At 36.2% G+C, this 12,025-nt stretch overlaps 1 protein-coding gene across 1 annotated transcript; it reads left to right on the top strand.

Moving 5' to 3' along the window:
* Positions 1–1,189: 1,189 nt before the first annotated feature.
* FC2 (ferrochelatase 2) lies at positions 1,190–10,139 on the top strand. Its single transcript, XM_086639926.1, has 11 exons — positions 1,190–1,594; positions 2,458–2,566; positions 3,140–3,464; positions 4,115–4,258; positions 4,759–4,860; positions 5,086–5,189; positions 5,289–5,415; positions 5,547–5,699; positions 8,653–8,753; positions 8,937–9,138; positions 9,732–10,139. Exons 1-11 carry the CDS (start codon positions 1,546–1,548, stop codon positions 9,954–9,956), a joined length of 1,641 nt encoding a protein of 546 aa, XP_086496052.1. The 5' UTR covers positions 1,190–1,545; the 3' UTR covers positions 9,957–10,139.
* Positions 10,140–12,025: the final 1,886 nt, after the last annotated feature.

Below are 12,025 nucleotides of genomic sequence, written 5' to 3'. Positions count from 1 at the left end.
TTGTCCCAAATGCTAACAAGAGGAAATTCCCGCCAAATTTTTAGGGACAGATATATGTCGTCCTTAATAATCGTCGATACAGGGACAGATACAAACCGTCCCAAAAATAACTTTGGGACAGATGCTATCCGTCCCCATATCTGTCCCAAATAGTATTTGGGACGCCGCTTTTGGGGACAGATGAAAACCGTCCCCAATACTCTATTAGGGACGGTTTTCCTATGTTTGGGACGGTTTTTGGCCGTCCCTAATGGACCTTTTTTTTGTAGTGATCACCTTAATCCTTTCTTTGCCTCATTTACATCTTTATAATGGAAGGATAAGCCGTTAGAGTAGAGTGCATCTATAGGCAAACCCAAGCTCGCTCTTGGTCTATTTATCTCTCTGTACTTTTTCTTTTTTACTTTTCTTCATTGACACACCCGAGCAGTCCTTGACTTCTTCCATTTCGTTTTTTTTGTCTAAAATTTTCATCAAAAGCCATATAGACTCCTTATTGTTCTTTTGATGTTTATCATCTATGGTCCATTAATTGAAAAAAAAAGAAATTAAACATGAGATTAGAAAGATCTCTACTCTTATTAGAAATTGTTTTTAAAATTCTTATTTTTTGAAGGTTAATTCTGTTTTGACCCCCAATTTGTGACCAACTCATCGTTTTGGCTCCCATAGTGTACAGTAGTTCGATTTTATCTTTCATCCTATGTTTCAAAGTTTTTTGAAGTCATTAAACCCTTAAAAAGTATTTGTCATCCGTTTGAGATTAATATCGAGTGATTTGTAAGTAGGAATTGATTCCCTCAAATTTTAACCAGTACTATTGGTCTCAAACTCTACCGTCCTAGAAAAGGGAGTCTATGGAGTCAAATAGGTGTGACGGTAGTCAATCTCTCTTGAAGTGCACCAAAAATAATTTGTGGGCGGGAAAATGAGAGATGTACCATCTTGTTGACCAACTCAGATAACAAAAGGAGTAAAATGGTAATTTTGAACTAATAAAATTACCAGTTTACCCCTTGTCTTATTTGAGTTGGTCAACAAGATGGTACACCTAGATGGTAAGTCTATCAGGCTCGGGACGTGCTTACAAGACACAGAAAACATCTGATCAATGCAAGACTCGATGAATATCTACGGTCTTGAAATAGGTACGATAAAATCGGTACAATATCCTCTCAAAGGAGGACCCAAAAAAAAAAAACATTCACTCCTTTCCGAGATTCAGACGTTTCAAAAAAAAAAAAAAAAAAAAAAAAAAAGAAAATGGTTTTATCCATTTCCCAGGAAAAAAGTATCACCAATCATTCCAGATTAACCTCTCTCATTTTCCCCCCTAAATTCCCCCAAGATTTTTCTTCTTCTGATCCATTAAACCTTCCTCCCCTTTCCTTCCTTCATCTCCTCTCTCTCTCTCTAACTTAATCACTGCTTCTGCATTTCTTGAGAGAGATAGAGAGAGAGAGAGAGAGTTTTTTAGAGAAGAATTTTTTTTTCGTAATTTTTCGGTTTTGTTCAGAGAGTTTTTTAGTTCGATTTTAGGGCAAAATGGGAGTAGAGGTTCTTGCGGTCTCTCTTCCTTCACCAGCTTCTCAATGTAAGCTTTCTTTACTCTGTTTCTTTCTCTAAAACACTCAAATACTCTAATTCTTACTTAATTAGCTATTCTATTGGATTTATATTTCTACTTTGATACATTTGGATTATCTGCCATGAATATTGATATTTCTGATTCTTAAAAATGAGTGAGTCTGATGTAATTAATTCTTCTAAGTTACTCTAAACAGAGTGGAGTCATCAGAGTTGTACCAAGCAACCTGTAATAGTGGTAAAAGAATGAAATCTAGGTTTAGATGACACTCACCATCTCAGCCCTTAAACTCTCACCAACTTCCCAAGTGTATTTCAAATTATATCACTAGCAAAACTCTATCTACTCAGATAGAGAATAGTGTTGATTTTCCCAAATTCTATGAACCATCTCATGTTTTCATGTCCCAACGATGAAGACGTTCCATGTTAACGAATCCTATACCGTTCTTGCATACGACATACTGAATTTCCCATTCTCCTTTAGGCACTTTCAATAGTATACTCCGAATTTGGCATTCTGAAGTTTTCAAGCTTAGTCAACCCAAAAATTTAATTAATAGGATCGGCTAGTTGAGTAGTTGACTAGAATAGATTATATTTAACCAGTTAACCTGATTAAGATTTTTAAGTTTTATGAAGATGGAGTTGTTTAGTGTAACTAATTTATCATGATTTAAGTAGGGGTTCGTAAAGGTACATACCCCTAGTGTACCACATAACTGATCTCACTGATATCCATATGATGTTATTTAGGTAGGAGGGCTAATATAAAAGCTGCATTTTTTTTATATTGAATTTTTATTAACTTGTTGACATCAAGATGTTCTTATTTTTGGTGTATAATTTATTGATTAAAACAATTGGTAGGGGAGAGATTATCATCCTCAGATCAGGCTAGTACAAGAGGTGTGATAGAGATGGGAAGCACAGAAATAAGACCTGTGAAACTCACCTGTCAAGCGTCTCCTTCAATCAGGTATATATTTGTTGTTAGGGGCTTCGGATGTTATTTAGTTTCGTCATGTAAGTAAAACCTAGAGAGATTATATATAGTGATCATGCAATGGTTTTAACTTGATTTAATATTGTTTATGTGTTTATGTTAAAATTTCGAAATCTGAAACGTGTTATTGAAGATATAAAATTGGCCAGGAAGGATTAACACAAGAACCTACTGGAAGAGTTTCTTCTTTCATCAAATCAAGTTAACTGTTATTTAACCATTTGCCGTCTTTTTACTGTTCCGCTTTCTCTTTTTTTTTTTGTTCATTTTCTATGGATATGATTTACTTTTATTAGGAATAATAATCATCGTTTCTATAATGTCCCTCTTCTATTTCTTTGTGCGATTTCTAAGCTAACACATATTTGTATGATCCAGTTCTCTGTTATTTAAACATAGCAAGTAGAAGATAAGTTTTTGGACCAGAACAATATTTTGATGTTAAATAAGTACCATATTTTGTACTGACAGAAACAATTTAATTGATCAATTAGTGTTTTTTTCATTTTTCATCTCATATAACTAGTATTATCTTGTGATTTTTAGGCTGTTACGGCATCCTATGTGCACAACTCAAAGATTGCATAATTATTGTGGGGTTCAAACGGAAGCTTGTGTTAAAACATGTTTTCCCAAAACTCGTGGAGTTGCCAGAAATCCCGCAGGGCTACAAGCACCATATTTAGTTTCAAAGCAACAACCAAAAAGGAATTCTCTGACCGTGAAGGCATTAGTTACCTCAGCATCTCAAGATGTATCTACAGATTTTCTTATTGGTGAGGATAAGATAGGGGTTTTGTTGCTGAATCTTGGAGGCCCAGAGACTCTTGACGATGTGCAGCCTTTCTTGTTTAATCTTTTTGCTGACCCGGTAAATAGACTTCTCATTGCCAATGAATATTTTAATCTCATTGAATTTTCTCGTTTTCATTTGTCACTGTCAAATGGGATTTCAAACAGCTAGAACTTGCATTTATTGTCGGGCCGGTTTTTTTTAGTTTACTCTTGTTTAGAGTTTTAGATAAATGATGTTGTTAATTTTGTTACCCTACTACTCCAATTGATTTCAATGTAATTTGGATTTTTTAGGATTTTAGCCATGTGGCTTGGCAGATACTAACAGTTAATTAAGCTTCAGGCTATCTTTTTTGGGGCCAATAATTTTTTTTCCTTTCCTGTGATACAGCCTAAAACATATTCATTTTGTCACTGTCTTTATTTCTAGTGGTAGTTACGTTTCTTCCATTATTGAGTTGTGCCTACATTGAAATGAAATCCTTTCTCTGTCCTGATTCTCTTGATTACGAAATTGAGTGAAGTGACACGTTCGTTCTCATTTGCAAATTAACAATGTACTAAGAGCTCAATTTCGTGCAAATTAATAGTGAAGAATCTACAATGTTACAACTTAAAATGTTCGAAATCTACTTGACCTTTATCTGCATCTTTGTAAATCGACTCAACTTTCAATATGCTTTAGTACGGTACTACTATTAATGTATATTTCTTCATGGATGACAGGATATTATACGTCTACCAAGACTGTTCCGTTTTCTTCAAGGTCCCTTGGCACAATTCATATCTGTTCTTAGGGCACCCAAGAGCAAAGAAGGTTATGCTTCCATTGGTGGTGGTTCACCTCTTCGCCGGATAACTGATGAGCAAGTATGTAGCATATGCACTCTAGTTGCTGCGGATTATTTGCAGTTTTCATTCATTAGGAACCATGTAAACGAATGCACCTGTCTAGTGTTAAACACCCACCCTGCTTCACCTTCTATATTTACGAATTTAATTCAACAAAACTCTCTTTGTATGTATAAAGATAAGAAATAGAGTAGAACTTTAGCTGTAGCTGATCATAAGTAAATTCCACCTAGCATATCCTAGCTTTCAATGATTAAACAATGCATATTGATGTTCATTGGTGATTTGACATATTGTTTGTGTGTATCAACAAATAAACCACCCATACCTTATCTCCATTATTCTTTCAGTGAGTGTCATTGTATAAGGTATAAACGAAATACCTCGTATTTAAGAAAGGTTTGCATGGCCAGGAATCATCTTTAATAAGCTTTTTCTTTTGGTATCAATAATCAAATGCTTTTAGGACTTCTATGCTTGTTAAATAATCTGATGTGACAATTCTTTATCTTGCTTAGGCCGAAGAGTTGATGAAATCACTTGGCGAAAAGAATGTCCCTGCGAAGGTGTACGTGGGAATGCGTTACTGGCATCCTTTCACTGAGGAAGCTATTGAGCAGGTATCCGGTTTTCCGAATGTCAGTTCCGAATATGCTAATATTTGGGATTCTGCTTCTCGAACTTTATTTCCTCCATGGTTTCAAAACACTTCCTTGGTTTCTAACTAATACAGTTTTGACCCTTACTATCCAAAAATTGTACCTGATAGTATCTGGTCAAGCTCCATTTACAAAATCACGCGATTGGAATTAAGGGTGTTAGTCTACATTTCCTTGTTTATGCAGATTAAAAGAGATCGAATAACAAAGCTTGTAGTGCTTCCTCTTTATCCACAATTTTCAATATCAACAAGTGGTTCAAGCCTTAGGCTATTGGAGAGCATATTCAGGTAAATATATAACCATTTAGTGTTATAATATACAGATTGGGATCATTAAATTTACCACCAAAATCAAATTTTATCTGAATATATGTTATGGATCTCCAGGGAGGATGAGTATTTGGTAAACATGCAACACACAGTTATTCCTTCCTGGTACCAGCGTGAAGGATACATTAAGGCCATGACTAATTTGATTGAACAGGAGCTTAAAAAGTTTGACTGCCCTGAGGAGGTAGGAAATTGTACTCAATTTTATTAGTATAATCCAACTTGAGAGTGGATAACAGGTGAACATGGTAAACGTTACCATTCATGCATTTTTTTGACTTTTTTAGTATAATCCAATTTGAGAGTGGATAACAGGTGATGATATTTTTTAGTGCTCATGGGGTGCCACTTGCTTATGTGGAAGAAGCTGGTGATCCTTACAAAGCTGAGATGGAAGAGTGTGTGGATTTGATAATGGAAGAACTAGAAAATCGGAAAATATCTAATGCATATACTCTTGCTTATCAGGTAGTGTTTTTAATCTGTGATTCGTAGAATTTGAGAATTCATAATTGTAACTGCAGACTGTTTTATACTTTGACTTGATGACGGGCACTCTTTCTAACCACAGATGAAACGTTACCTTTTTCCCTATAAGTTTGAATATGTGGTCCGAGGGAGTGTCCAATTGTATAGTCGAACTTTAAGCAACTTATACTAGCTCAGATGAAGAGTCGAAGGGTAAGTTTTGTAGCGCCATATAGGAAAGGAAGTCTCTGTTGTTAATGATTTAAGGAAATTGTTTCTCGCTCCTTGATGTAGCCGGCACATCTAACGGTGCCCTTTTGGGCCCTTTAACCTTATATTAGCAGTATTAGTGTTATTAGTAGGCAATCAAGATCTTTTAGGAGTTTCTATTAATGGGGTTCCTTGAAATCTAAGTTTCATTATATTTAGTAGTTAGATTCAGAATAGGCGTATGCTTCCTTTTAGTTGTGTTGAGATTTAGAGTTAAAGAAGTGATGAAAAGTTGAACTACTTTCATTCATGATGTTCTAACTTGTTTCTTACAAGAAGAATACCCTAGATTAATGGTAACATTCCATATAGACTATATTATATATATATTTAAACAAGTCATTACTCTAGCCCCCCCCCCCTAAGCTGGAGAGTAGATATTCGAAACTCCAAGCTTGTTAGATATACTTTCTAATTGACTCTTACTCTTAGGAAGAGCCTTAGCGAAGTATCTGCAAGTTGATTAGAAGAAGAAACAAAAGGGGTGCATCTCTTTAGTTTGGAGTTTGGAGTTTGGACGGAATGAAGTGACAATCTACTTCTATGTGCTTAGTACGCTAATGAAAGACAGGATTACTTGCAATATGAATAGCAGCTTGGTTATCACAATAAAGAGGAGTTGCGCTTGAAGAAGAGTAGCCAAGTTCTTCCAGAAAGGATCTCAGCCATACAAGCTCACATGTGGTATGTGTCATTGCACGATACTCTGCTTCGGCACTAGATCGAGCAACAACAGATTGCTTTTTACTCTTCCAAGCAACTAGGTTACCTCCAACAAAAGTGCAATACCCTGTTGTGGAGCGTCTATCAGATAGAGATCCCGCCCAATCTGCGTCCGTGTACCCTACAATGTTCAAGTGTCCATTAGGACGATACAATAAACCACGACCAGGTGCCCCCTTAAGATATTTGAGTATCCGAATCACTGCCTCTAGATGATGACCACGAGGGGTAGCTATGAATTGGCTAACAATACTCACAGCATAAGATATATCATGTTGCGTGATAGTCAGATAGATAAGTTTCCCAAGGTTTTGAAGCTGATCCTAGACCTTTATATCGCAGAAAACCTTATTGTGGCTCTTCTTATCAGAATATGTCTGAACCCTGGTCTGAAGAAATTGATAAACCTTCAAACCATACTTCTTTAAGAACTGAGCAGAATAAGGTTTCCTCTAACCCATACAAAAAAAATAATAATAATATGAAGTCTTTAGGTGTTTAAAGATGGGGCATACCTCTAACAGCTGTGCTCTTAGGAAGAAACCTTATTTGTTGGAAAAGAATGATAGAGAAGGCGAAGAAGATGATCGTGCCGAACCCATTGTCACCAACCCAGATTTGGGTGGCAGAGTGGTACTTGTCACTCGTAAGATGTTTTTGCTCGTCGTGACGACCCCAGTCGGAAAAATCTATTCGTCACGCGAGGGAATATCCTCAACAAAGTATTCGTAATCGTCATTGATAGTGGATGTGTAGGAAATTTGGTTTCTTCGGCTTTGGTCAAACATTTGGGTCTCCCCACAGAACCTCATCCTCAATCATACAGGCGACATGGATAAAGAGTGGTGCAACTACCTGCATGGACCGTGTTTGTAAGGTCCCTCTCTCCACCGGCATGGAATATCACTTGCGATGTCACTGTCATAGACACTCCTCATCTTATTTTAGGACATCCATGGTAATAAGACATGAATGTATCTACCATGGTCGTGCCAACAGTTATGAGTTGGGTTGGAATAATCAGCACATGTCTGTTTTCACCTCTCCAAGATGGTTGCGGCGAGTTAGACACTCTTGTTCAAACGGTCTGGGACAAACCGCTAACCGTGCTCTTTTGGGTCCCTTAAACTTATTTTATTAGTATTAGTATTATTAGTAGGTAATCAAGATCCTTTAGGAGTTTCTATTTTATGGGTTTCCTTGTAATCCAAGTTTCATTGTATTTGGTAGTTAGATTCAGATTGGGGGGAGTATGTTTTCTTTTATTGTTAAACTCTTTGGATATAGCCTTAGTTGCATACATTCATTCAATAATCAATTAAAAAGACCCTTGATTGCCAATTTATCTTCTTTATTATAATGTTTTCTTCAATTTCTAGTTCTATAATTTCGATAGTTAGCTTTATTGTTCCTTCCGCTGCGTGCTTTATCACTCCTATGATATCTAACTAATTCCCATCGGATAACGTACCAAAACTACTTTAAGAGAAAGAACAATGACCATCAAAGATAACAAGTTCAAACGGTATATGATATTCAAGACTAGCAAATACACTTTATAAGGCATTCATAATTTGTGCCTATCTATTTCTTGATTTTTAGCACATACTCATGTTAGTATGTCATGTTATTATAAATCCCATCCATTTCGCACTCTACTTCAATGATTGAACTTCAACCTAGGAAGATCCTTCAAATGATTCTACTATCTGACTTAAAACTGAAGAGGTAATTGTGATCACAAAATCGTCCCTACGCTTCAAAGTTGGACCTTGGAGGACATTATTAGTTACATTTTCTCAAATAAATTCCATCATTGTTTGTCTCTGGAAAAACTGTAATTTGTATTTCGTCATATATCCATTACCTAATCAGGGATGATCTTTGTATTTCATTTCTAGTTGTTTCCCTTTTTAAGCCATTCTCATAGTAAAACCTTTTTTTGCTTCGGTATTTGCAGAGCAGAGTTGGACCTGTTGAATGGTTGAAACCCTATACTGATGACACAATTATCGAGCTGGGTCAGAAGGGTACAAAAAGTCTTCTTGCTGTTCCAATTAGGTAGTTATTTCCGACTCCCTATTCCATTCTCATAGTGTTTTCCATTGTTGTGAGGATGGGGGAATTAGGCCATTTATTTGGTTATCGAGCATGTATCCTTTTCTACTTCTTTCACTTGTGCTTTGGGAATAGGTTAGCAAAGTCTTAGGCTTATCAATAATATATTTGGTACCTGATTTGCAGCTTTGTCAGCGAGCACATTGAAACGCTCGAAGAGATTGATGTCGAATACAGGGAGTTAGCTTTAAAATCTGGGATAAAAAAATGGGGCCGTGTTCCTGCTCTAGGGTGTGAACCAACTTTCATTTCGGACCTTGCAGATGCTGTTATTGAAAGTCTCCCTTATGTTGGGGCAATGGCAGTCTCAAATCTTGAAGCTCGTCAGGTAATTCCCACTTTTCACAATTTTCTGAACTAACAATTGACCTCAAACGAGAAATGCCTTAGGACATATATATCACAATCCTCGTAGGACTCAGAGATGAGACGGTAATCGTATGCAGATCCAAATGGGTCTCACGATGAGAAGAGTATTCTGTAAAAATCCTCGAAAAGTTTGTCCAGCTTCAACTTCGAGTATTTTGTTAGTGCTCCACGAGGTGACTCCAACTTTTGATGCCACATTTTCATGGATGAACAAAACCAACAGATTTGATTCGTTGTTCTGAGTCGCGTTCTCCTACAAATTGACAGAAAACGACTTTCCAGGAAACTGTGAGATACAGACTATATATGCAAAACTTCTAAAGGCCTGCGTTCGAAAATGTAAGCCAGGGAAACGACCTGACTACTCACAGACGAGACTTAATTTTGCAGTCTTCTTTGTAAACTGAACCAGCCACACTGTAAAAATCTGTCATTTTACTGTACATTCCCATCCGTAATTATTATAATAGTTGTTGAAGCTAAAAAACTTAAAATAATCACTACTAACTTGTTTAAATCTATGAAGTTACTGACGTACGAGCTTTATTGCAGTCGCTCGTTCCACTCGGTAGTGTGGAAGAACTATTAGCAGCATACGACTCGCAGCGGAGGGAGCTACCACCACCAGTTACAATGTGGGAATGGGGATGGACAAAAAGCGCAGAAACTTGGAATGGCAGAGCTGCAATGCTTGCAGTGCTTGTGCTATTGGTTCTCGAAGTCACTACCGGAGAGGGTTTTTTACACCAATGGGGTATTCTACCTTTGTTTCACTAAATTTTCCTTCACCTGCAATTCTGAATAAACGAAGCTGTGAGTATCGACAATTCTTATTTTATTTCCGCTACTACATGTTATTTAATACTTATACACGTTATTTAGTACCTATAATTTGTTACATGCCACTATATTACATTGTTGGTTATGAATCGATCTTTAAAGGTTGTGTATTTGAATCCACGTTAAATTTTTATTTTCGTTATTTTTTGCTAGACTATATAATTCGTTTTCTTAAGAATGATTCTCACTTGAACATGATAATGAAGGACCGAAATCAGATTATTAAACAAAAACTGGTATAATCATGGTTGTTGCTTCCTGAACATGAATGGGTTGTCAATGAAAGTAAAACAATCAGTGATCAATCAGAATAGGTAAACGTAAATCTCAATCCCATCTGATAATGAAATCTAGACTTCCAGGTACATGTACAAACCCTAATGTAACTCTGTCTATATATATTTATTATCAAAGATCAATAAAATACATTTTTGTAATCCTAATATTCTTGTTACGAGTGATTGCAACTTCGATGATTTCACTGTGTGAATACAGTTTCACATAGAGTAATTTTACTGTGTGAATACAGTTTCACATAGACAAAGAGTACTCCGATAACTAGATTTGACTTGACATCTGGCTCGAGGACTGAATTCATAGTCATTTTGAAATATGTCTTTGTTTGATTTGTGATGTCTGACTCATTCGAATAACAAAACGGCCTTGATTTTGCATCCATTTGAGTAAGACAACACAAATATCTCCTATTTCTAGCCAATTAGTTTCCAGTTAGATAACTAAAAGCTTAATATCATACATAAAGAAGAAGAAAATAATAGGTATAGTGTCCACTTCTGGAATGAACCAGATATTTAACCACGTCTGGAATGAATGAGATATTTAAGCAGAAAAATCGTTTCCTTTGTCCATTCATTCATGGCCACCAAATTGGCACATTGGTGTTGCTTTCATTAAACAAAAAAAGCACATGCTTGTTGCTTTCGGTCCAAAAAAAATATTTTGCCCGAGTTTTATCATATACGATGATTTGATTTTAGTTCATATTTAATCAATGAATCTTGTTGTTATTCTACTTTTTTTTTGTTGTTATTATATTTGAGATTGTCATCCTCACATTTGGTATTTCTTTTTTGTTGCAAACATTTGGCATAACCTAGTGTACTTTTTTATTTATTTTGGATGTGAAGAGTATGATAGTTGATCATATTATGTGTAGGTTTTAGTTCTAATATTATGTTAGTTAGTCCACCACTCTTTGGTGCAACGGTTGGACACCCCCTCTTAAGCCCATGAAGTCGTGGGATCGAATATCGCTGGAAGCAGTTAGCCATCAAGACTTATTTCATCTAATTTAGGTAATATATGAAGTAAATAATATAATAAATTTGTCGGGCTTTAGGCCTCTTTCAACATGGTTTAAATTAGGCGGTTATCGTGCTCACCACATCTTCATGATGTATCAATGCCTTGTAACGACTAACGTAGATCGTAGTCGATTTCTCAAAAAAAAAAAAAGAATACTATGTCGGTTACATTTTTGGTCATTTAACTCGGACACGAATAGATAATGATTCTTAGGTAGTAAGAGCATCTCCAATGCAAAACTCAATCTTAGAAACTTAAAGTGCCACATAGGATTTTCTAAGTTTTTCTTGAAAAATCATCTCCAATGCAAAACTCAATTAGGATCTCAAGGATGATGTGTCGAGGGTGGAATAGAGATATCTCAAGAGGACACTCTAGAAATATAGTGTCCTCTTGAGATATCTCTAATTGTCCAACTCATCAATATCTAAACTTCAACCAATAGAAATCAAGTATTTGTATGTTTCCAAAATAACTAATTATTTTTTGGGTTATTTCTCTTATGGCCCCCAACTTTGTGACCAGCTTCCCGCCTGGCCCCCTACTTTACGAGAAATACCCATATGGCCCCCTTCCGTTAATACACCGTCACTCTCTCTTCTCCATCATGTTTTCTCTCTCTGCCAACTCACGCCACATCATCTGTTACGCAACCTCATCACCTTCTCCGACAGAGGTTG

This window comes from Eschscholzia californica, unplaced genomic scaffold (genome assembly GCF_041429995.1).
Source record: "Eschscholzia californica isolate CP2 unplaced genomic scaffold, dmEscCali1.0.p SCAF_5, whole genome shotgun sequence".
NCBI classification, from domain to species: domain Eukaryota; kingdom Viridiplantae; phylum Streptophyta; class Magnoliopsida; order Ranunculales; family Papaveraceae; genus Eschscholzia; species Eschscholzia californica.
The sequence above is the reverse complement of the archived record's forward strand: the minus strand, read 5'-3'. Positions and strand labels throughout refer to the sequence as shown.

Excerpts from the sequence above, each read along its gene's own strand:
- FC2 (XM_086639926.1), top strand. The coding sequence starts at position 1,546 with ATGGGAGTAGAGGTTCTTGCGGTCTCTCTTCCTTCACCAGCTTCTCAA. Across the intron at positions 8,754-8,936 it reads CTTCTTGCTGTTCCAATTAG|CTTTGTCAGCGAGCACATTG; the intron begins GTAGTTATTTCC and ends CCTGATTTGCAG. Across the intron at positions 9,139-9,731 it reads CAAATCTTGAAGCTCGTCAG|TCGCTCGTTCCACTCGGTAG; the intron begins GTAATTCCCACT and ends GCTTTATTGCAG.